Source organism: Sycon ciliatum, chromosome 5 (genome assembly GCF_964019385.1).
Source record: "Sycon ciliatum chromosome 5, ocSycCili1.1, whole genome shotgun sequence".
NCBI lineage: Eukaryota > Metazoa > Porifera > Calcarea > Leucosolenida > Sycettidae > Sycon > Sycon ciliatum.
Genome location: NC_088647.1, coordinates 21,578,109 through 21,603,679, shown reverse-complemented (window position 1 = coordinate 21,603,679; position 25,571 = coordinate 21,578,109). Strand labels below are relative to the sequence as shown.

The 25,571-nt window shown below is 47.5% G+C and overlaps 1 protein-coding gene and 3 non-coding genes across 5 annotated transcripts; 1 reads left to right on the top strand and 3 right to left on the bottom strand.

The window, feature by feature from the left end:
- The first annotated feature begins 10,221 nt into the window (after positions 1-10,221).
- On the top strand, positions 10,222-10,344 carry LOC135818636 (U5 spliceosomal RNA). The gene has a single exon (XR_010553737.1). It is a non-coding gene; the product is annotated as a U5 spliceosomal RNA (small nuclear RNA).
- Positions 10,345-11,096: 752 nt separating this feature from the next.
- Positions 11,097-11,220, bottom strand: LOC135818637 (U5 spliceosomal RNA). The gene has a single exon (XR_010553738.1). It is a non-coding gene; the product is annotated as a U5 spliceosomal RNA (small nuclear RNA).
- Positions 11,221-13,360: 2,140 nt separating this feature from the next.
- LOC135818635 (U5 spliceosomal RNA) lies at positions 13,361-13,483 on the bottom strand. Its single transcript, XR_010553736.1, has one exon. It is a non-coding gene; the product is annotated as a U5 spliceosomal RNA (small nuclear RNA).
- A 112-nt stretch (positions 13,484-13,595) lies between these two features.
- On the bottom strand, positions 13,596-21,735 carry LOC135818036 (uncharacterized). Of its 2 annotated transcripts, none has more exons than XM_065331359.1 (6): positions 20,197-21,735; positions 17,754-17,980; positions 16,837-16,925; positions 15,864-15,953; positions 15,393-15,464; positions 13,596-15,074 (listed from the first exon to the last, which is right to left on the bottom strand). In XM_065331359.1, exons 1-6 carry the CDS (start codon positions 21,372-21,374, stop codon positions 14,442-14,444), a joined length of 2,289 nt encoding a protein of 762 aa, XP_065187431.1. In that variant the 5' UTR covers positions 21,375-21,735; the 3' UTR covers positions 13,596-14,441. The 2 variants fall into 2 exon arrangements, with proteins under 2 accessions (XP_065187431.1, XP_065187433.1); XM_065331361.1 differs by lacking the exon at positions 20,197-21,735 and adding an exon at positions 19,930-20,173 and having other exon boundaries at positions 13,603-15,074.
- Between the last annotated feature and the right edge of the window lie 3,836 nt (positions 21,736-25,571).

The window sequence follows — 25,571 nt, the reverse complement described above, 5'->3', positions numbered from 1 at the left end:
CTTGAAGAGAGTCACAGCCAAACTCGGTGTCCATAGAGTGAAGGATATTGTGCGTCTACACACCAGTACATGTTCAACGTTGTTCTAGTGGTTTATTATGTGTCAGTGCTACTACTAGTACCACTCACTGATGCGGAGGTGTTCCAGGGATCAGTGGGCATCATAATGTATAATAATTATGTTGAAGTGTCGCGATCAGCAATACCTAATTTGCCCTCGTTCTTCCAACAACCGCTTTCCCTTCATTAGCCTGATTTCCTCCAGAGCACTAGAAGCTCTCTGTGTATTAATTGAGTGTAGCAAGAGCTGAGCGTCAGGATCAGTTTCCACGTGATAATTGCTAACACTTTTGGCCCAGGAAAAGGGCATTGTCTGAGGTGGCTTTCCCACATGAGGACAACATTGCGTAAGGCACTTCTCCAAGTTCGCGTCGAACCTGCCAGATGGTCGAAGATGCTTGAAGAGCTGCAGTGTGAATGAATGCCGGCTCCGTGTCTGAAACAGTGTCGATAGTTCTACTGGAAGTGGTTGGCTTTGCGGGTTGGTGTCAGGGCTTAGGAGCACAGTCCATGCACACGCATCTTCGGTGAGAAGTGAGCGTGTCTGCATCTCCTCTTTGGTGGGTACAGAACTGCAGCGTGTTGCTCTGCTGTGCCACAGAGTTCAAGACACCATCATTATGATTATGTATTCATATTCCACTAAGGCAGGCCCCAACAAGCGGTTTGCCTTCTGACGGGGTACCCTAACCAATATAAGATACCATGACGGAATATGGACAATGATGAAGTGGAGTGAACAGCGGGTGGAGGGCTATTCCACCTATTGGGGGGGGGGGGGGGGCAAGAAAAAGAGAGGGACACGTGTAGACAGAGCCATAGCTAGCGCGAGGTGACATATTGGGGACCAGAACAGAGAGGGCTACGTGTACACAGACTACAGTCTAGAGCCATAGCGTGAGGTGACATTGGGGATGTAATGCATGGCTATGTTTGGTCTCAGCATCGCTCTCAATATGAACGAAACCCAGTGAAATTGGATCCCCTGTCTTATCTCCTCTCAGTGCCACACCAAGAGTATTAGGTAATGTAACCAATTAATAGTCATGTGCACTGCTCTTGCTGTTTCATTGTCACACCACCAGGGCCTGGCTACATGACCTGATTGATGTATTGGCAGGTGAATCAAGTGTCTGATATCACGGTGCTCGAATGGCTTGCTGTTTGCTCAAGATTAATCCATGCTCTGAGATTACCAGCCGTGTTTGAGTATGGAGTGGCATCACAACTACACGTGGCATTACATTGTATGTCACAAGCACTGGTTTTCCAATCAATACAAAGCATAACGCATAACCAGGTTATAACACTCTTTGATAATTAATTCTGATGCAGTTGCGTGATGTACACCACTTTCTTTGATAATAAATAATAAATACTATTACAGCTTGCTGTCTACAGCATTGGGTAATTAATACTATTAGATGTACCCTGTATTAAGAGATGGTGAAATTCGCACAGCAAAGCTTTACCTTGTAGCACGCACGATGTGGAATACGTCAGAAACATGTGGGGCCGGTGCAGTGTACATGAACATGATGCAATAATGCTATAGTGGCGTTGCAGATTTCACCACGAAGACGATCCGTGAAGAAACAGTGCAAGTACAATCATGCACATGTAATCAGTTGCCAACCGCACGCAGAGAAAGGAATGCATTTCACACACTGTGTAAAGCAGGCACGGAATGAGCTGTTAGTGTTAGTTATGCTGAAGCGGAGCACAATATGTACATGATGTTAAATTCACCATTTTGATTGCCCTCCGCGCACGACTCGATGCTCACCGAGAACCCGTAAGTAAAGTGATTTTTAATTATATCTGCCTCGAAACGTCGGCTACGCGTGGACAAAGTGGCACACAATGGCCGCAGTTTGCAGTTCTGCTCTGCAAGACGGTCTGAGGCCAGTCTCTGAAAACCTGAAGGCCATGATTGTCCTTCAGGACACGGAAGCCTGAAACGAATTCCCAGCATTCGCATGATTCGCATTAGATACGTTCATGCATTTGTTCCTTACCTGATTGATTGGTGTGATCGTTGGAGCAAGTGCAATGCGGAATGTCAGTTGTGATAAGTTAAGTGTGCATCGACGCATTTATATACAGTATAGTTGTATGGGACGTTACATATATACAGACGCCTCGAGGTCCGGAGCACCACGCAAAAATCCTGTACCAAAGCACGGCGCCACGCTGCAGGGTATCTGCCAAGCGGCTCTATACCCTTCCTACGCCGCTATCTGGATGTGGGAAGAATGCATGACATATGTGCGCAAACTGCAGCGACATTGTTCAGCAGCCACAGGGAAGCCTTCATGCGTTCTTGGGTTCAATCATTGACGGTCAGGTTGGACATGGCTCTCCGGTGAACACAGGCCAACTGTTCGCTTCAACTGCTGATACAGAACTGTGAGTGGTCAGGTACCAGAACGACCCCTGTGGAACGATCCACGTAACACAAGCGCGCCACAGGCAGCCATTGCTGATCTCAAGGACAACCTTGAACTTAGGTTAAAGTGCGAACGGCATCGATAAAGCGCGCACCGCCTTATCACTGCTGCTAGCCAAGTGTCGGCACCGACTCACAGAAGAATGTAGGGAATTCCTGCCAGGGTTTTCTCTTTACTGCTGCGTTATACTGGGAGGGATTATGTCCGTCGGGGAGGTACATGTCACGGTCTGTAACAGGTATCTCAGTTCCGGATCGAGTGATCGAATAATCCATCAAACAGGATATACCTGTAATTGTTTGGACAGTGTCATGAATGATAACACGCGTACACGTCGATGGATGCTCTACCCAACTCAACTGACACATAACCGTATACGTTGTGCAACTAACTTGTGTGTTTGTGAGCTCTGACAGCATATTTTATGTGCATTGAAGACAGAAGTGTGTTTCGTGGCGTGATTCATGCCCTAAACCGAAGTGCCGCATGCCTCTGAATCAATGAGTGTTCCTATCTGGAGCCTATCGCACCAGGAGCTGATAAAGCCTAGAAACATTGTCACCGGTCTGCGTCACATCTTGCCCATAAGAATGCGAAAGAGTTCAAAACAGACGAACTGCGAGCCAGCTTTTACAGCCGCAGATTGGATGTTGTTGCTTCAAGAATTTACAATCACTTCTTGAGTTTCGGCACAGAGTTCAAGGCCAAGGAAGCGCTATCCAGGAATCAAGGGCCAGGCCCTGTAAATGCATGAGACTGAGCAATGGGATATTCGCGAGGCATTTCGGGCGATATCCATACGAGCAGTACCCGTAGTAGATCTACATGTACATTGATGATCGATGTTCGCCTCATGAACTTGATCAATCACCACATGTACATGTACATTGTAATCAAATACTATTCAATTGTCCTGTCTTTCTAAATAACATGTTAACGCTCATGTTCCTGGTTTAGTTTTTGGCCTTTTTTCGTGCTTTGGAGATACTTGTTGTTTTTGGAGAGTTCCCTCCGTCATACAAAAACACATTGTAATCTAATGAACTATTGCGAGTCAATACTGTATCCCATTCGTCAAGAACACAATATCTACCCTGTGACCATACTGGTCGACTTCACAGCTGCATAAATGTGTAAATGTGCATTTATTCTGGAGTACTACTGTTGGCTGCTCCGACATACATGTGCACGAGAGCATGCTTGTACTTGAAGTACTACTCGTAGTATAGTACAATCATGGACGTGTACTTGTGCCCCTTTTCTTCTTCTTCTTTTTTATCTTTTCAATAATGGCTTTTTTATTTTACCACGAATGGTTCTTTACCATCTGTATCACATTTTGTGAGTTCAGCAAATAAAGGATATGATGTACATGTGCATGTACGTTGTGGTTGTTGGCAATGATGGGTTCGTCAGGTTTGTCAGTGTCTAGACAACTGTCCTGTACCACAGATGCCGTAGTTACAGAGTACATTACTCATTAGTAACAGTTACTGATGTGCCAGACAGCCATAAATTTTAGCTCAGCCTCGCCATTAATGTGAAGTAAAGGCAGGAAGCTGGGATTCCAATGATACACAGTCAATGTCAGTCACGTACAATATGTACATGTACATGTATGTACACTCCGGCAAATCCTGTCTCGTTCACACACCGCATTTCACAGAACCAAGATTCACATACGTGTACATGTACAAATGTACCATCGATCCTCAGCCTTATCTTCTTTATGAAGCGCACTTCGGAATGATTTTCGATTCGTTCCTCCGTGGTTTCCGTTTTTTCCTATCATTATCATGTTTTGTTCCTAAGCTGGTTGTGTTCCCCAACACAATTGTGTAACCGGTGGTAGCGCGAACGTGTGAACTTTACTTTTATCATGTTTTGTATCCAAGACAATACTCCGCCAGGGCGCGGATTGGCTTGGCTTGCCTGTAGCTGTGAAGATAGACAGACGCACATAGTGTTCTTGGCAGCTGGTAATTCCACCGCTTTGAGCTCGTACAAATACAATTATTATGTTGTTCGTCGTGGCTGACTTCATCACTATTACAAAACAGGGCATAGGCATACATTGTAGGTCAAGCTGAACCCTAAACCCGTCACCTATTTTTACGACCAACATGTTCTACACGTGCTCAGGTGACTCTTGATGTCCACGATCTGACGAACAGCGACAGTGCCCTCGCCAGCTGTCCGACGGTTGCAAAGCCGTACTGAGTGGTGTATGACGTTGGCTACTGCGCCCCAAGGCAACATGGAGGACGCACACAATCTGGCCAGTAAACAGATCCCGAGGCCGAACCTAGCACACATGCGCTGAGTCTGTCCAATGATCTCCATCATGTCACTTCAGTTCAAACTCTGTCATTGAGCTACACACGCATGTACATAACACACAAACATAACACACACACACACGCACGCGCTACCAAAGACAGAGCTAGAGGCAGGACATGGGCCCTGGCTATTCACCCGTCAGTCATAAGCCTTCCGCAGCATCACAAACTCTAAAAACAGTTCATGAATAGTCTTATCCAAAGCAGAGGCAGGTGTCTTACACTTCCCAGAAACCTACACCCGCTTCTTATCAGTAGCAAGTAAACATTGTGTAAAAGACGACATCCCGCCCTCGTAGGATACAATAATCGGGTAGTCAATACGTACGGTCATGTACAGGTCCAAGATCGTGTTGATAAACCATTATCAGCGATTGCGCTGGTGCATGCGCGTGCGCGCGTATGTCGCGTTAGTATTCAGGTTTAGATCATTGGCTCATTGCAGCATCCCCGCTCGTCCTGCTTGACACCAGCTGATACTTCAACATTTGAGGTTTGCCCTGAAGAGAGGTGTTATCTGCACTGCAGTCACCAAGGAGCTGACTTACAATAATTACACGTACCGGTACATGGATGTCGCACAATCGTCTATACAATCATGTAGTCTGCCTTTGTTTTCGCTCGTCTAAGCTGTAGATCTACCGTGATGACGAAAGCCTCTTTTATGGGCAAGCAGAGCACAATTATCACCGTCTACTGTACCCAGTGGCAGTGAATAGTTAAAAAATAAAATAAAAATGAGAGATGAGATCCTGGCTGCAAATGGCCATTTCATTTTCACCACACTATACAATACAATGATGAAGGTCTAACCAGGTACCTGGAGTAGATGCTAGTATTGTATAATAATTATACTGTGCATGACGATTACACCTTCTCAGCTACATCTGAGATGCGTTCTGTATGATTACGAGTACATGACTGGACACACACACAGTCTGAGACAGCACTGGGACGGGCTGCAAGAGCTCGACGTCCACGGAGCTCTGCATGGACATACGGCATGCCAGCAGAGCTCACTGGCCTGGGCTAGTCAACTACTGTAGTCATATCCATGTTTCCTTGGTTTCTACAAACGTCGGGTAGACAGCAGAGGATAGACTGAGGATCGTTGGACATAATACGCTGACGAGTCCACAAAGGACGAAGCAGTTCTGCCCGCAGATTGCGTATGTCCATGATTGTATAATGGTAACATTATGTGATGGTAGAACAGGATGATTGAAGATTTGGTTGGTAGGATCGTGGACTATCTTGCATGTACATGCCATTCTCGTCCGGAGGAGGACCTACGATGTCCGATCTGCACCAAAATAGAGGCCGTCAGAGGATTTATTAATGATTTCCTAACAAGTTTATAGTAGGCTAAAGTGCGACGGGTCAACCGTCATGGATGCAAAATGGGCTGGCCAGCTCACTAATCAGCGCTAGTTGACATAGTGGCAAAGTCTAGCCTGGGAACCCTGTCATCTGGAGAGCTCAATAGCCACCCGCAACAGCACCAAAATGACGGTTGTAAACAAAGGCTCGCCTTCACTCCTGGCCTTCAAGCTGCACGTTTCCAGTGCTTTGGGTGCACCTGGCTGTAGTCGTAGCAAGCTGCTGTGCCCGACTAAAAGGTACCCCGGCCGACATGTCATGCCGAATTTGGTCATGCTGGCCGGCCCAGAGGGTGGCCAGTGTTGACAGGGTGACATCAGCGGAGACACAGCTAGGTCACAACAGTTGACGTTCAGGTGAGAAATCGGACTGCAAGCACGCACGCATGAGTCATGATAATACTGCTCAATGAAATCCAGTCGCTTCACTCAAGTACGCGCCGCGCGTTGCGCAGCTCTAGACCTGCGAACACTGGGCTGCGAAATGATGCAAGGCGCACACTTGAGTGACGCGACTGGATTTCATTGAGCTGCTCTGCACAATGTACCTGCACTCAAAGTCGCACTCACAACGAGACTCCATCAGTCCCTTGCTGTCTGTTGGTAGACTGAAGGTGATGTCCTGTCTCTGCGAAGCGTCGGGCAAGCACAGCAGGTAATACTGAAGAGCCCCTGCAGTGGCCGCGTCACGCGAGATGACTGATCAAATCTACTCCACATTGGCCCGATGTCTGTTCGAAATCTTGAGCGGCGCCTTGGTCACAGCGCAGGCCTAGGTTACCTTACGATGGACTCTTCATGTCTACTACTCACTGGTTTAGATGATACTAGAGTAGAGCTGTCAAAGACTTCTACCATAAGTTCTTGGAGCCACACATCAGCGCCCTCCGGGAAGATTTTACCAAGGTTTGTGATTCGCGTTTTCGTGGCAATTAGCCAGAACCGGAGAGCCGCGCAAGCTGGTCAGAATACCAGACATGCAATGGTGGTGCAATCACACAGCCACGTGAGTAACGATCCGGAGTCGTGCAAACCCAACCTCTTTGGTAACCATGTTCCATGACGACTTCGGAGGTCACGCATCACCATAGCAGCTCAGCACTGCACCCTTACCTACAGGCTCTGTCCGTACCAAGAGTATGCGATCGCACTTTCATGTCTTCATCCCGGAACATATCTCTGCTCATGCAGTCCTATTGATGCTTCCATTTTTCATTGTACGTGACCTGGCTGTTTGTTTTAGGGCTTCAGTGTCTACAAGTCAACACAAAATACAGCACTAGGTTCTCCAGCATTGTTACCTCATGATAGACCCACCGTTATACATGTACCTACTGTATTAAATTTTGCTTTTGCCAATGTTAGTACCAGCACATTCTACAGTCCCTTTTAGACCCCAGAATTAGCATGAAGATCCAAAACCCATAGCCGCCCGGCGGTGCGAGAGTCTTATCTTTGTCGCCGCATTTACGTCCAACAAGGTTCCTGGGGAAGCCATATTCTTTCCACAGAATCCTCTAAACTAAATCCATCAAATCAGTACAAGTGTCGCGAAGACTAGAGCTGGGACAGTGTGTTTTTAGATTCCCAATGCTGTAGACAGCAAGCTGTTTTTAGATTCAGTTGTTTGAGAGAGAATCACTGCACAACCCGTAACCACTAAGTGTATCGCGTTGTCCTGAGCTCAAACCCATCTCCAGAATGCAGGACCTACGGAGGCAGCTCTGGGTGGATAATGGCGGAAGTTTTGGATACTTTTTCTGATATGTTTCATGCATGGTTTGTATATGGGTGACGAAATGGAGCAGAATTCAAGGAAGTGCCTCTCATAAGGTTTGAATGGTTCTGCCAATTTCACTGCTTTTCGAGCAGAATCTGCCAATTTTGCGAGCATTGTCCGCCTATCGGGAGGCGTTGGCAGTACATGTACTGTCCGAAGTACCAGTAGTTGCTCGCACGATTTGTTGTCCAGACTCACTATGCCGGTATTTCTCTTGTGGGGTTCGCACGATCAAGTACATTCTGCCAAGGACACATGCTTTTGATACGTAGGAGCCACGCACGCAACTCGCAAGGAAAGAAAAGGACAAGGGAAAAGAACAGGTAGGAGACAATGAGTGCGGTATTCGTGTGGGTGGAAGATGCGGCGGAATGTGCAACGCTGTTAGCCCACAAAGCATTTTTGCCAAGACAAAACGGCACTCGCCATTTAAACTACACTATTACGCATACACGTACACGTACTTGAACTGGGTATAAAACCTCTTGTACGGGCAAAATGAATTTGCACATCAAACTACTTCAACTGGGTATAGTCGCGAGCCGAGGAACACACACGTACACATACGACACCATTAAAATTATTTTACTTGCACCGGCCTTCCAGAAGCATTTAGCTGCATACCTTCCGATCATTGTTTGTTTTTGAAGAATACCAGGCTAGGAATGTTTATTCCCGGAACTATGCAAAAGACTTTACTTTTAGTCGCTTCTGACGCTAGTTGCACCTGCAGTCAGTGCAGAGTTTAATTGTAGTACTGCTTACCTACATGTACATGTAGGTAAGCACCGGTCAAGAGAAACACACCAGGGAGTCGGTATTTTACGACTCCCTGAAACACACCGTGATTCCGATGCGTAGACCTACGTGCGCACGCGTAAGTAGACCATTATAGTCATGTACTTCAGACAGCGGTTATCAAACCAGCCTAGGAGACAGTTACGTGTAATCTACATAACGAAGAGCGCCCCTGGCTTGGACTTGTTGGAGGGAACGAACATCTACTGAGTATTGTATTGTAGACAATCACTGAATCAGCCTACAGTACAGGTACAGATACTACAATGTACTACAATATACATGCCCACTCACCCGCCGCCACATTACCATTCTAACGTTAGGATACAAACTATGCGTTACTTGCATTGTATATGTTCATGGCACATGAAGTGAGGATGCGATTATTGCAAACCAGACCTACATGTACATGTACACGAATGCAGTTACTCCAGAAATGGAGCCAGACAACTAATTAACGCCCATATACAACGTCCTACACAAGTTCTTAGTACATATTTGTAGCTGGAATGGATTCCCCTACGTGTACATGTACATGTACGATGTATACAGTGTATGTAGATTGTATGAATGCAATACATCCCTGTTGTGAACACGTACATGTACATTGTACGTGTCTATGAAAATATCACCGCAAGATGGACGCAGCAAGAAAAAAAAACAATTGCAATGCTTGGCCATCAAAATGAATTGCAGCTCTACAGGGCATTGTAATTACTTAGGTGGACTTTCTGTAATGCTGTCACGTGACATGAACTCACTCTACATACATGTACATGTACATGTAATTATGTACATGTACATGTATGTACAGTGCATTTCAAAACTATAGACGCGTAGGGTTTTTGAAATATTTCAAATTTGGCTGGAACTTTTTGAGAATAGTTTTCGGAATATTGCTCAGGATCGCTCCACAATTACTCTCATATAGTTTCTAAAGGATTGGATAACAGACGCCCAATTTGGAAAAAATTATGCACAAAGTGATCACAGATTTTATGTGGTATAGATGCTGGCATAACGGTTTTTGCCTAGGTACGCGTCTATAGTTTTGAAATGGACTGTAGTCCTGTACGATTCAAGATCAGTAATATTCACATGCACCTCAAGCTATTACTTGATGACTAAGCCATCATCATCCTTCACAAGACTAGAGCACCAAAAAGCTATACATGTATAATCACCACTAACACTTTGAGACCATAATGAAGGACCGCCGTTGCCATGGTTTTACACAATCGCGTACGCTACCTTTACTCGGAAACGAACGTTCTACGACGAACGTTCTCTCAACATGAATTTCGCAGTGCATGTGAAATAATGTGCACGCTGTAAAACCAATGGAACATGATCTCCAACTGCATCCACTGAACGAACAATTTACTTATAATCAAAAGCCTCGAAAAGAACCAAAATATACTCTGGCTTCCCTTCAACCACGTATAAATCTTTCGCCTTTTACTAAAGATTTCCGTGGAGGGGAGCAATAAAGGAGTCTTCTCGAGAATTTTTCTTCAGCCCTTGCTCACTGAGCAGGGCTCACCAAATACAATCCTAAGGCCAAACTAAAGAAGGTGTGTGGTTCGACTCACCCGACCGACCGTACAATTTCAGCCCGACCGTAACTTTTTTTCGGCGGGCTGTCGTGTGACTGACGTACGTGGACTGAACACGTCCACGTCTACGTGCTGTGCAGCGTGAGTCTGCGGACGCAGGCGGCTCCTTTTGGACTTGACTTGTAGTTGTACTGCAGTGCAGTGCAGTGAGTGGTACGACTGCTGCCCTGTGCTGGTAGTAGAGTCTACTCGATACGCGTATACAGTGTATTTACATGTACATGTACTAAAAAATATATTTAAAAAAAAAAAATCCGCCCGCCCGCCCGTAAAAAAAATGTCCATGTTAGTCGAACCACACACCTTCTTTAGCTTGGCCTAATGAAAGAAATTTTTTTCCAGAGGTGGTATTCCTCCCAACACAATGCAAACCAGAGGAAGGAAAATCCATTGACAACTTGACAATCCTTCTTGCTCTCTCGCCCCAGCAGCACACAGGCAGTACATGTATGTGCAAATAAAACTAATACAAAAACTGGTAGAGGAACATTTTGTTGGGTCCTGCAGCGACCACAAGCAAAAATGATTATACATACCGGTATTATTGTAACCGAAAAGCTGCTACGGAATTGCTTCCAAAGGCAGAGCTCGGGGTTCTTTTCTTAGTGATCTTCTTCAGACCTTTGTCACTTGCTTCCCATACAGTGCAAGCACCACTTTCGTTTTGCATTATAGAGCCCTACTCAGTGAGCAAGGGCTAAAGAAAAATTCCCGAGAAGACTCCTTCATTGCTCCCCTCCACGGAAATCTTTAGTAAAAGGCGAAAGATTTATACGTGGTTGAAGGGAAGCCAGAGTATGAGTTACCTCCACATCAGCCACTGTGTCTTCTGAGGAAATGTTCTTCAGTGGACATAGTTGCGAAGTATGTAACCATGCCAACATAATTCTAATACGAGTCACGAGACATGAACATGTTAATATTGTGTGTTCAGCGATAAAGTGGTGCCCTATGATATTCGTTACGAGGTGAAATGATAGAAATTCATTTCACATCCTACATTGCTGAGCTGCTGCGGTGCAAGGCTGAAACAGTTCTTGATGTCCTGCAGATGTGCAGTGGAACCTACTCTATACTTAGCTTACATTTAATATGTCCACCAAGAATCCATAAAAATAAAAAAATACAGTAAACGTTTATGGACTCTTGATGTCCACAAGTGCAACTCGTGGTGCTCGTGGAGAAGGGTCAGATTTCATTGGCCAGCACTGTGTGGTACACCAGGGTTTTCATGCCTGCTGTTGGGCCAAGCAAAAATAGCAGATTCGTGCACAGTGTACATGTACTTGTAATTTGTAAATTGTAGTTCCAATACTATGACACAGTTATCCTGGTAGTATGCAACTGTGATCGCGTTTCTACAGTGTATGTGCTAGGTTCTCAGTCCGGCCGCGTTCGTACATTATGCAGCTTCCGATCCCTACACTACCGAAAATCATAAACCACATTTTCCCTGTGTATGGTTGGAAGCTAGATTTCTGACCGGACCAGATCGTACGTCGGGATTGAAATGAATGAAGTGGAAATAAGAATGTTTGACTCCTAGGATCCTTTTATAAACAAGAGGATCAGATTGGATAATTTACAAAGTACTGCGCGAAGAGTTTCTGAAAACTTTCTTCAAGCAGTTTTCTTATTCTAAATTTAAAGGGGAAGTGCATCGATTTTTCGAGTAGGGTCCAGAAGAAAGACAATTTGATATCGGTTCGAATGGCATATCTCTCGCTTCCATACGATAAGCCAAACTTGCCAAATCGCCAATTGTATGCTCACGTTGCCATAGCGACCAGCGCAGTGATGACGTATGAAAGGCTTAGCTCCACCACAGAGAAGGTCGATCACTGCAGAAATTGGTCATTTTCAATTTTCTTATTGTATTCACGATGTGAAAGAAGTGCTGTGTTCAATGCTGTTAATGCCGTGAACTATTTATCGCCCTTCTCATGCATTTCCCTAGGCTGACTGTGCCTAGGAAATGGTTTCCTCCAGGACAAGATGCTTGGAATTCGCCATCTCTCCTGAGACATGTTCTGCAAACTTTAAAACCTACGACATTATTTCATTCGTCAATCTCCACCACCCGTCGTCTCACCTGGCTTCAGAAGATGTTACGAGAGATAGTAGAGTCGCCAGGAAGCATCACATTCATCTTCAGGAAGTGGAAAGAGCAAACTGCATGGTCCTTGGTTGGGGGAAATGCTGAACGTCTGATTTGTCCCAACCAAGATTTCAGCATTTTGTTCGTCACTATTTTCGCTTGTCTGCTGGTGTCTCCGCACTCCAGCTTTCTCCTGTCGGTGTCACGTCCCAGTACACAACCGAGAGGACTACTAACAAACAGTTCACTGCACTAACAGCATTGAACACAGCCCTTCTTTCACTTCGTGAATACAATAAACCAATTCAAAATGACCCAATTCTGCAGTGATCGACCTTCTCTGTGGTGGAGCTAAGCCTTTCGTACGTCATCACTGCGCTGGTTGCTATGGCAACGTGGGTATACAATTGGCGATTTGGCAAGTTTGGCTTATCGTATGGAAGCGAGAGATATTCCATTCGAACCGATATCAAATTGTCTTTCTTCTGGACCATACTCGAAAAATCGATGCACTTCCCCTTTAAAGACTGGGAGAACGCTGAATGTGTCGAACACTGTACAGCATTGTGGTTGCGTCTTGTCTCCTTCGAAAGCAGAGAATTCAGATGAAATGAAATTTTGTTGCATCGGGTACAACTTTGCTCAAGATGCAAGATGCATGATTACCTTGTAGATGTGATAGAAATGTCTCTATTCCATGGGGGATACAACTACCAGCAAGAGTACATACCCCCCCCCCCCCCCCCCCTGGGGATTATACTCTTGCTACCAGTATGGATTCAGCCCTCTCAGAGTCTCATGGATGAAGATCATGCACGTATTTTCTTCAATCATTTATATAGCCCTGCTCAGTGAGCAAGGGCTGAAGAAAAATTCTTGAGAAGACTCCTTCATTGCTCCCCTCCACGGAAATCTTTAGTAAAAGGCGAAAGATTTATTCGTGGTTGAAGGGAAGCCAGAGTATGACTTGCCTCCACATCAGCCACTGTGTCTTCTGAGAAAATGCTATTCAGTGGTCATAGTTAGTAAACACGTAACCATGGCGACATGGGATCAAACAGGTGCATAGCGGCATGCATCCGTGAGAGGAGATAACACCAGAGCAGGAGGTTGACAATCGGTGTGATCATTCTGCACCGGTCTCGGCTCCAGAATCCATGGCAACATAAGAGCACAGTTGTTGTTTTTTAGTAAATCCGTCTGATGAAAATTAGAGTGGGTTATGAAGTGCTAAGAACGTGAAAATAAGAAGGCTCTTTAAACTCCCTCGAGCTGACAATTTAGTTATAGAAGTAGTTTTACAACTACCATAGATGTGCTGTGTGATGAAAAATGGTCACTGTACATACGCACAAGCTAGGAAAGAGAAAAAGGGAAAGTCTTGTAGTATGGACGCACCACACGTGGTCTGAAGGCCATGGAGCACATTATAATCCTTGAGGCATTCCTTAAAATATAGGCACATCAGGGAGTAAGTATCACACAGTCAAAATGGTTCCGGGAGTTTAGCTCTGATATAGCCGAGCCTGCTCAAGCTGTTGAGGTCTCAACGTCATACAAACGATGAGAATTAAAAGATAAAATGTGCATGGTGTAGTAGTCACCCGTCAATGATCACGGAGCTCAAGCTCAGCGTATGTAGTGTGGAGTCCACGGTTGCATTCAGCAATCTCAATAATAAAGGAATGTCCACGCACGAAAAGTACAAGTTGTCGTGGCAAACCCTAGTGTTGTATATTCAGTAGGTTCTAGAGCCTTGGCTGTGTGTACCACGGTGTCAGGCGTAGCAGAAACGAAACACGGAAAGTGCGGATGGTGGCAGAGAGCTCCAGATGAGATGGATATGTATGGCTCTTCTGCCGTTGCATGTGCAAGCAATAGCTCGGCACATCAGGCACATGGGATTGCAGAGCTGTGGTGGATCATATCGTACAGACAGAGCAGGTTAACTCTCTGTTTGCCATGTACGGCGCGCAGGGCAATGCCCCGCAGCTAGCCTCCACCGGGTAGAGACCCAGGCCTTCGCGCGGCAGCTGAGATCCCAGCACCGATGCCTCAGCTTCCCTGTCCACGCAGATGTACTGCGACTTGTGGTGGTCGAAGCGCTCGCTCATCAAGTACCCGTTATACTGCTGCTGCCAGCGCAGGGGACAGAGCGTGCTGGCCGGCACCATTAGAACAGAGGATGCCAGACGTGTATGGCACACAGCACACGGTACTTTTCGATGCGACAGCCGTCCACCCGTGCCGGTGTTCTCAAACACGTTGAAGCCGTCCCCGGGTCCAAACCGGTACTCGGCGCCGAAAATTTGGCCGCCGGCTTCGCGCATGTCGCTGAAGTTTCCCCAGGTTGGCGTTAGCGGCAGACACATGGTGTTGCTGCCGCTGCCAGGCTGGGAGCTGAGGGAGCCGGCCGCGAGGCCCTCGTACACAATTTGCGTGATGTTGCGCAGGTGCTGTGGGCACGTGCGCCGTCCCCAGCGGATGTAGGTGAGTCCGGCCTGGGTCAGGTGTGGCATGGCCGCCATCCCCGCCATACCAGACATTCCAGCTGGCTGTGCAGACACCAAGACAAAACACATGCACATAATTATGCTCCAATGATGCCATCATTATGTCCACTGGCAATCACACAAAAGCCAGGGGTTACCTTGTCTTTGAAGTGCAGGCCCTTCAAATCGTTTCTGCAGGTGTACGTATGTGCTGCACACTTCCAGTATTCTCTGAGAAGAAACCTCCTCACGCTCAGTTCCCAAATTCGGTACTCCCTTCATGTGAGGTAACCATTGTCATTGACACATGCCTGCAAGGAAATATGAGCTTTTTACAGTAAACATGCAGTGTTGTGCTATGCAGCTACGCCCAACACTGACCATGGCAGTCTGATGTGGAATCGGTGTGGCTCGACCCATGCCAGCGGTGCGCCATGCCTCCACTGCCATTATCTGCAAGGAGAGAGAAGCCCGGGAGAAAACGACACAAAGACTAAGCATGTACTCTGTGTTGATCACATCTATCTGTTCAGACCATGCAGGGAGTTGTAGCATATAGGGAGACAACATGGACGATCGAAGAGCTAAATGCTGCGGGTCTTAACCCATCCATACCCGCTGCAGTCCCCCTTGTGGCATAAAGGCAATATTGTGCAGGAGAAGCATGCTATCTCGACGTATCTACCGGCAGAAGGTCAAGTTTCTAGTTGCCTTCAAGGTCAAGGGTAAATTTGGCTGAACAAGAATCAAGAATCAAAGGAATATTTGGCGAGGTGGCAAACGTGAGGTTGACACCCAAGGGGTGCAACCCGTGACAGATTCAGTGTGCATATGCACGATCTGGAGACTCACCCTTCTAAGCAAGTCGGCATTGGATGCTGACAGGTGCTGTACACTGGCATGCTGGTTGCTGGCTATCTCCTCCAGCTGGAGTATCTTCTCCTGCACAGTAGACACGCAGAAGGTGAAAACAAGCATGCTATGCTTACAAAGGCCTTGAGATTCTAATGGGCACAGGACCACATAAAGAAAGAGCCTTGGAAAGAGAGAGAGAGAGAGAGAGAGAGAGAGAGAGAGAGAGAGAGAGAGAGAGAGAGAGAGAGAGAGAGAGAGCGAGAGCGAGAGCGAGAGAGAGAGAGAGAGCAAGAGAGAGCGAGAGCGAGAGAGCGAGAGCGAGAGAGAGAGAGAGAGAGAGAGAGAGAGAGAGAGAGAGAGAGAGAGAGAGAGAGAGAGAGAGAGAGAGAGAGAGAGAGAGAGAGAGAGAGAGAGAGAGAGAGAGAGAGAGAGAGAGAGAGAGAGAGAGAGAGAGAGGGGGAGGGAGGGAGGGAGAGAGAGAGAGAGAGACAGCTAGAGAGGGAGAGGGATAATACACACTTGAACTTTTGGACCGTCTCCGTCAGATTCCTCTTTTAAAGGCTCAGGCACAACAGAGATGCGCTTAGCTTATGCAAACTGTCACTGTTGATCATTTTTGGTTTCTTCCTAAGCACCCGTAGATAACTAAGGGCAAGCTGTGCCAAACATAGTCCCTACCAACAATTCAATAATTCTTCCTTGCTGTTTGGTTTAGGATAATGATAGAAGCATGCTCCATATTTGTGAACAGTTCCCTCGGAGACAAATTGTTGTTGAAGAGCCTGAAGTATGTCCCTCTTCTTAGTATTATCATATTCCATATTCATGGCCTCAAGCAAAGGTCCTTGGTTTGAGCCCTGGTGGTGATAGTCACTGTTTTCTTCAGACTTTTCCCGTTTGCATCTTTCCCTCAAACCAACGAATATTCATTATTCAGGATTATAATAGTGATACAGCTGCCTGGTCTCACCTTCACTGTGTTTGCTCTTTGCTGTAGCGGTAGACCAGACCTGCTGTCTCCCATGAGCGAAGGCGTGAAGTGAGCGCTTGAAGAGAACACTGCAAACAGTTGCCACAAAGCAAAGGCGGAGTTAGTAGGCTTGCTCTTCACTAGGATATAAAAGTACAAAAAAAACCCAGGTGACTCCCCCTCGAATGACAGTATTAGTATCGGATCAAGTGTGTGTAATATGTTTTTCATTTGACCCAACGAGACCAGTTCACCAGCCACACTCCATGAAAGCAAGTAGTATTACTCCTGACAAGTCTTGTTTCGTTCCATAAAGATAACGGGGAACTCATCACTGAGGAGAAGCAGTTGTTGAATGAAGGGGTTAAGCTGAATAATGCTATTTTAGAGAGTGTATGCATCATAAGCTCTACGCAGAGCAACAAGGGACAAGGCTAATTTGTTGGAAATCTGAGTTTCATGCCATGCAATCATCAGGCAACATACAAATACTGTTGTTGGCCATGCCAGTATTAATGCCAGGAGAAATATTGGTGGTTTTGTGGTTTGGTGCTGTGCATTGGGTATACTTTTGGTAGTACTAATATCAGGACTGCCACTTGTTCCGATTTCTTTGGAAACGCTCTCATTTTTACAGGTCGTTCCGACAAACCAACCGAAAACAATCTTCACTTCCGCACTAGGATTAGCCACGAAAGTGCACTCATCTGTTGTTTTTGACTCCTAAAGGGAGCACTGCCTCATTATCCCTCAGCCCCTAGCCGGGGAAACCAACGGATCCCTTCCAGATTTCTTCCAACAGAAAGATGGAAGCCCTGTAATACCAGGTACGCAGTGTGGAGACCGATGACCAAGGACCAATGATGGTCTTTCAGCACATAACAAGCAGCTATCAGCTCCAAGGGAGCCTGACTTACCCGGCATGTTTGCAAGGTCCTGGTCAGTTTCATCGTCAAACCCGCCGGAGATCACAATCCCAGTCAGCAGCAGTGCTATGGACGCTGTGAGCATGGCCACCGTGTGCAGAATGCAGCCGCAACGCGTCATCTTTGTCTCCTTGAAGAGCGACGCGGCCGACCAGTCCGCCAAGGCTGCGGACCTGCTTGGCGTGGACGTGTAGGCATTCTTCGTGTTGTCAATCATGCTGAGCACCGGAGGCGAGGGGACAAGATAACAAAGCAATGGAGCTGATCAAAAAAGTTTTAAAAACTTCTGCCATCACTCTTACAGTACAGTGATTTGTTATTTGCGCCTTAGCTACTACTTCTAAAAACAATGAAAAGAATTCGGGAGGACACACCCATTCCCATAGCGCTGCACATCACATCCGAACCAGCTCCGTTATTTTTACACCTGGCCATCGCCAGGTAATAACAATGAATACCGTGGAAGCCACACAAGAGCAGTATATACTAACTCTTTCTAAAAACAAGATGCACTTATATCGGCATAACAACATTTTTTTCTGAACATAGCCTGTACAGTGTCCAGGGTTTCTAGCCTTAGGCGGGCACTGGGGACGGCAAGCCATAATTATTTGTTTGAAGTTCATGATTCCTTGGATATGAGACCAGAGTTCTACCCACGTCAACATAGAAAGGGGGGGGGGGGGGCAGAGGAAACAGTTACTAGTACCCGCAACCCATTTTCTATTTTCCAAAATTGCCGTGCCGTGCAAAATGCAACGAACAGGGCGAACCCCCGACATCATTCAGACCGGCGGTATGCCTTTATGAACCCTCTGTGAGTGACTATTGACTGCACTTTCATTGACTTGCCTGAAAAGACACAAAAATTGACAAATGAGTAGGGATGCAGTTGGTTGTTCCTACGTGGGGGCGTGAGTAGGGCGCGCCACATTTTCATAGGAGGGTGCTGCCCCCCCCCCCCCCCCTCCTTTGACTAGAACCCTGTGTGTATATGAGTAGGGCCCCTGTGTGTATATGAGTAGGGCCCATGTGTTGGTTATCGTCCCTTTAGGTATCATGAGAAGGATTTGGGCTAATTAGTAATTATCTACTTTCCCGAAACACTGTGTATTGAGCAGGGAGTGAAGCTTTCTTGCAGGTTTGCGAGTGGAAGGTGCGACATGCTCCTCGTGTGCTCCGAATGGCAGGCGCGAGTCAGTCAAGTGTCAAGTTTGGCAGGAAGTGTGTGTTCCTCATCGGAACAACTACCTTCATCACTAATGCCCCCAAAGTCGCAACTTCAAAGTTCGTTTTCTACTGCAGTACAGGTAATGTGGAGAGTGTGTGCTCCCTCTCTCCTAGGACCAACAAAGATCATACGAAATGGATTCACTGTCGTGGTACTGTCCATCAACTACATGTACATGTATGTACTTGCTTGTCTTGTTCTCCAAATACCAGTTGGCACTAGCAGTGGACTGGTGGACGGTTGCACCGCAGCTTGCAGGATTTCTCATGCTGACTACAATGACATGTACACCATGGAGAGGTCAAACGCGCACTGTTGCAAGCCTATGGGAAACCAGACCCGCCAGCTTATGATTCGGGAGATCAGTCCCTTCAGGTTGGGATACCAGTGGGGAGGTCACCTGCCCTCAACATGTAGGGGTAAAATGGGCATGCTATGCCAGCATGTTGACCGTGCCATAGTCACACTAACGAGTCCACTGCCGTATATGCATGTAATGTACAACATACTTGCTGCAAAACATTGTGCTAAGTAGGGAGGTTTTCAACTCTTGTCAGGAGATAGGGAGATGCTTCCAAAATTTCAAAACATCGGGAGCTCTCACGCCGGATAAGGAGTTTCGGCACCTCTGGGAGACCGTTCTGCCTACAAGCGTCGCTTGGACGCGTACATCATCACTGCGAACTCGTTACGGAACGAGAATGGAGTGAGAGAATGCATGGCGAACGCATTTCCCGAAGTAGATACAGTCATTATGATTGTACTGTGTATCCTAGCCGAAACTAGTAGTGACTTGGTTGGAGTCGCAGCAAGAGCTCTGTTGTACTCCATTTCCGACATTCGAGTCGCTTCGTGACACCAACTTACACAATACAACTTACAAGCCACGTAGAATGCAACGATGGAAACCCATTTCGACCATTGTCATGGACTTACTTTTTGCATCTGTTTGAGCTCCGAAGTCCAATCCCAAATTCAGTTCGCCCAGCAAGTCCGCTAGCCAAGTTTCTACTGCAGAAGTTTCTACTACATGTGCTAGAACCCTCGGATTACAAATTCGATTCCTCCCAGTTCGGACTCACTCCTGAATATACTCCTCCAGGACTGAGGACGGACAACAACCACGAAAGTCGGAAATAGAAATGAACTAACTTCACGCTCCTCGCCCACACGTGGACACACACATGCTGAACGAGAACTTACATATTTCCGTCGTAGCCCCTTTCCCGCCCGTGCCCGCTCCTCTCCAGCGGTACTGACTGCGGATGGATCGGTGCCTGTTGCTGTTGGTGGTTGTGAGAAGTCACAGTGGCTACATTATTCTGACGGTCCGAGGCCGGGTGCAGTGCTACCGGTGGAGGTGGAGGTGGCGGCGGCGGAGGCATTGTGAATGCGTCCAGTTTGCTGCTCACTTGCTGTTGTGCCCTCTGCTGGAGCTGGTCCGTGTGAGCGCGTTCTATTTCGGCCAGAAGGAAAACACCAGGCGGTGGCTTATCGTGCTGCACAAGATGGCGATACTCTGGCGGAATTGTGCTGCTGTCGTCGTCGTCTTCCGCTGTGGCTGTCGCCTCAAAGCTGCTGACAGGGTTGTTGTTCAGAAAAGTCTGGCCTATCGGTATGCTGCGTGTGTGTGCGGCCGGTACCAGTGCAGTTGCTACACCTCCAGCATTGCCAGTAGTGGCATGCACTCCGTGAACTGCACAGTCTGGATCGTAGGCGTACGACAACTGGCCGGCCAGCTGACCAGACGTCGTGCTCTGATGTGCAGAAGCACGGTAGGGCGCTGGACGCTCAACGCTGGACATCACCACCACACGGCAGGAGCAGCGTAGCCCACTTGATGCTACCGAGGCTGCTACTCGAACTCTGGGATCAACACGAACGGCGGCGGCGGAGGATCCCTCTGAAACGTAGCTAGACACAGACCTCACGCGTGAATATTCGTCACGCGCGCCCTTTCTGCTCCGATGCTGGGTGCCAAAGTTGAAACGTTTCGTAGGACGTTTGTTGGCACCCGCTCTTTTGACAGCAACACCACTTTCAGTTTTGGAGTGCTCAGAACAAGCAAAGAAGGGCAATTGTGTTTCATTGACGGGACAGCATGCACAACATGATGGGCTGTCACAACGGGTGCTAGTATGTAGGCAGTCTACACGGGATGGAGAGGGCGCAGCAGAAAAGACCTTTCTACTACCACTACTCGGCTCGTCCAAACACGGACACGCCTGTGAAAACGGGAATTCGTAAGGACACTCATCAATCTTGGACTGAGCTCTGTGACGATGGCGAACGCCTCGCGAGCTGCTATCATTTGCCGAGTAACAACTAGCCTCTCCGCTGCAACAACTACCAAACCTCTCCGCGCCTCGACCAAGCTCCATTTGAGCGGAGTTCACAAACCCTTGTAGAGTCTTGTGCTAGGACTGAGTTGGTTGGAAACCTTTGGCCTCACAAACACGCACGCGATGAAAAGCCTCTACCACAACGCAGTGGTTGGTGATGGCTGGGCTGTCGCACGTCCTTGTAGCAGCGATTTGTAGGTACAACCTCTGGTTAATGTCGTCGTCGCGCGTTGACGGTTGGTATCACAAGCGCTGTGTTCCTGTGGTCATTCTGACTAGCTTCTGTTTCAGGCAACACACCACCTTTTCCCCATCCCTTCTTGAATCTTCGCATGTCTTTCTGTTTCGCATCGCTGTCCCGAGGAGCTGGGAATAAGCAGACACTCTTCACCCCATGTATGTCTTTACTTGGGCAACCTCTGATGAGTCTGAACAAGAGCGCCCAAGAGGCGAGAGCTCGTTCGCGCCCATAATCTCACCTTGACGCGCGAGCACCAGCACGAGACTACGCCAGTACCGACATAACATTCGCACTGAAGGAGATCGACATGCTTGTTTCGACCGTATGTTGGTTGACAAGCCACCCCAGTTTCGTGTCGAGCGCGCTCCATCTTCTTGGTTCTGTTCGCTGGACCCGGGTGCAAAATTCGAAAGCATTCGCTCTACTTCGACGTTGCCGGCGAAGTAACACAGAAAACGGTGACTCGCCGCGTTCATCCTTATCGTGTAGGTCCTTGTTGAGCGCATGCTGCGAAAGCTGCGTTAGTCTTCAGAGTCTCGAGAAAGGCACGGGAAATCGCTGTGAGAGGAGGCTTCTGCGTTACTAGGTCCGTGCGTTTCATGCTCTCGCCTTTCCAGCCAGTGCATCACCGTCACCACAGACATGTTGTCTTCATGGTGCATGAGGTGCGGATGATATTCTAACACGAATCACGGAGGAAACTGCATGGTGCATTGCATGCATGCTTAGAGCTCTCTGTCTCTACAAGTATATCACGTTCGAGTTCAAGTGGAGGCACACAGTAACAGCAGGATTACATAGATGGTGCAGACAGATTACACATGTAGAAATGCAATACTTTTGGAGTCGTAAGAGTATACCATGCACTGCAGCGTGCAAGTGATCAGATCAGTGCAGTGTCTAAAGATCAGATCGATGAAGGTCCGAACACTGTCTTCATGACATCCACTTTGGCAGCATTGGTGACGACAAGCAATTGATTAATGCATCAGACTTTTTTCTCCGCGGTTCACTCCCAACCTTTGAGCGCGCCGAGCTGCCGAGACTTCACTTGTGACAGCCTAAATCTTCCTTCCACACAATCATATTGGTTTCAGACTGTTTGCTCTGCGCTGCGCAGCGGGGAATCAACGCATCTACCTGAATCGATTAATCATTTACCGCAGCGCCATGTTTGTCCGTCAGAGATGCAATGTGGTAACCAATCAGGCCTGAATATGTGGGGAAATGCTGCCCTCTGGCGCAGGCATGATTACACTTTGCAGCATCATAGTTTTCGTTCTGATATCCGCTGTGACACTGACAGGCCATGTGTCATTGCAGGATATGTGTAGAGGTTTCCTGGAGCCAATTGCTCCTAGTTGTTCATCACCAAGGGCAAGGTATGCATACGCGTGAGCATGCATGCTACACAGTGAAGGGAAGAATGATTGTTGTGGCTCGCTAAGAACTGATGACTATCATTCTCATGTATACAGTATGGCGTGAAAGTACATGACGTCATGTAGTCATACTTAAAGTCTTTAAAACAATGTCGATGTCCTTGTGTCAGTGACCATGCTCTATTACGTTGCACTAAGTCTTGTTGATTGGAATCATGCCCTTGCCCGTGTGCACTGTACAATCACGTTGATGTCGATGGAACTGTTTCGCTATCCTCAACCAAGCTGCTGTAGAGATGTCACTGCAGTGCAGAGATGTGTAGATTTGTTTCCCACCTTCTAGAAGTAGAAAAGAGATCGATGGAGTGTCCTGAGTCAGGAGCAGGGCCAGGGGGTCTTGTGTTTCGTTCGTAGGCCTGCAGCGGTGCACTATGTACATTGTACGATGGCGTGTGTTAACGTTACCATGCGCCCTTTGCGGCGTAAGATCGCCCTGAAGAGGACGATGTTCAAGGCTGGAACGCTCAGTGTCACACCTTTATGACCTAGATTCCCTCCCCCGCGTACACCACGTACACGTGTCTGTGTATTGCACCAGTCACTGATGTCCCTGGGCCACGGGGCGCGCTTTGACGCCGGGGTTTCACCTAGTATGTTATCCTGTGCGAGCAATTAAATCTCTCCAACGCCCAGACGGTGACGGGCGCACCCTAGGTACCCTGCGCACCATCGCCCCGCGGTCTTCCTCGGCGCGATGTGACAAAATGCGTTTTGTGCCGGGCGAGGAGGGCATACACTGATACAGTGAGTTCACCAGCGAGAAAGGCCTTGTATGTACTGTTGTAGCTGCTCCCCACGCCATGGGGCCCAACACCACGGCTGAGTACTCACTCATGTACACGTACATGACTAGTATTGTACTACAGATATACATGTAGGTGATAGTACCCGATTGTTGCCCTTGGCCTTGGTCTATACAGTATTGTACTACAGATATACATGTAGGTGATAGTACCCGAGTGTTGCCCTTGGCCTTGGCCTATACAGTATTGTGTTACAAGGTACTGTGGGCAAGCATAGGCCTTCCTTGGGGCTCTCCTTAGCTTGGTACACCTACGAGCGAGACGCGTAACCCTCAGGCTCCACGGCACTGAGTTTCCACTGCTGAGTAACGATCTATGTTGACTTCCCACCGGGAAAGACAGGCTGTAGCTTCATTGAAGCAGGATTAGGCATCGATGACTATAATTATGGTACACCATGCACGGGATAAAATCAGCCCGGCCATCGATCCAACAGCTACAGTTCAACATTGTTAAAACGACAGTGGCCATGGTACCAGGCACGGCGTAGCCTTTAATGAACTCGCTGCACGTCACGTGACAACATGTAGAATGTACATGATTGTAGTACAAAAAGAACAAGTGCCCTCAGCTAGGAGTCCAAACAAAAATGTTGTAAGAAGTAGAGCTAGAGGCTGGACCCGAGGCAGTCGTCAAGTCCATTACCACCTTCTAGTTTAGCTGCTACACCTTTGTTGCATCTAAATGGGGTGCCACCTTGCCAGCATGATCTGTGAAAATAAGGGAGGAGTGACGACTCTACAATGTTCCATCGCCTACAATGTAGTGGCATGACGAGTGCATCAAAGCTCGTAGCTGTACTGGTGAGGCCTAGATAGCCGAAACAGCTAGCTGCCTAAGCATTTGCACTCACTGTAAGTGTAAGGCAGTATCACCATACTCGTCCATAGCCAGCGAATGGCAAGACTCGATCAGTCTGTTCACACGATCAGAGCAGAATGTCCACTCTGAGAGAGTGTCGTTCGGCATCGGTTCTCCTTGCAGCAAGCTCTATGCCCTCCAGCAGCTCGACCGGTTTCCTCACAGGCGCCGTCGCATTTCCTTTCCTCCGCCACCACCCTCTGTCCAGTGCCTAGCCTGCCTGTTGGAGAGATTAGCTGACAGGCTCCGTGATATGTAGTATGTACGAACACTTCTCACTGGTACGTTTGACGGCACCGAATCTCTATCCTCCCGAATGCTTTCCGCGCTCAGCGCCATAGAGCACCCAGGCAACGTTGCATTGATGTTACACATCTGACCAAGCTTGAACACAAGCAACACACGTTCTACCCGAACCTTATAATGCCTTTGGTTATCTATCATAACATCCGAGAGCATCACGATCAACTACATGTAAGCTACTTCCCTCTTCTCTTGGGTAATTGGACTTGCAGCCCCATTAGTTTGATTCGGCGAATACCATGTATATATCAACCATCCAGCCAGCCAAGTAACCGTATAATCATGTAACGCAAATCCTGCTGCGTATCCGCCACAAACAATAGAGATTTCCCGGCACAACTGTAATCATAGCTGTGGGCTGAGCAGAACTGAACAAGGACGGGCCGCGGGTACCGGGTAAGGTAAACCACCGCTTACATCACGTGGGCATAGATTCGTTACGCTTTAGGACTGAAGCTACATGTAATGTACTAGTTTCTGCCTGCTAACATGCACTTCGAAGTACGAGTCGTACATGTAGTTGCTAAAGAGGTCACATGACAATAGGAGGGAGGATGGAGTCCAAATGGAAAGCATAGCCTAATGC

Bases quoted from the DNA above. Each gene is read 5' to 3' on its own strand.
- LOC135818036 (XM_065331359.1), bottom strand. From the start codon at position 21,374: ATGGAGCTTGGTCGAGGCGCGGAGAGGTTTGGTAGTTGTTGCAGCGGA. The intron at 17,981-20,196 runs GTAAGTTCTCGT...TCCGGTGCTCAG, and splicing joins AGGGGCTACGACGGAAATAT to CATGATTGACAACACGAAGA. The intron at 15,465-15,863 runs GTGAGTCTCCAG...CTCTCCTTGCAG, and splicing joins ATGCCGACTTGCTTAGAAGG to ATAATGGCAGTGGAGGCATG.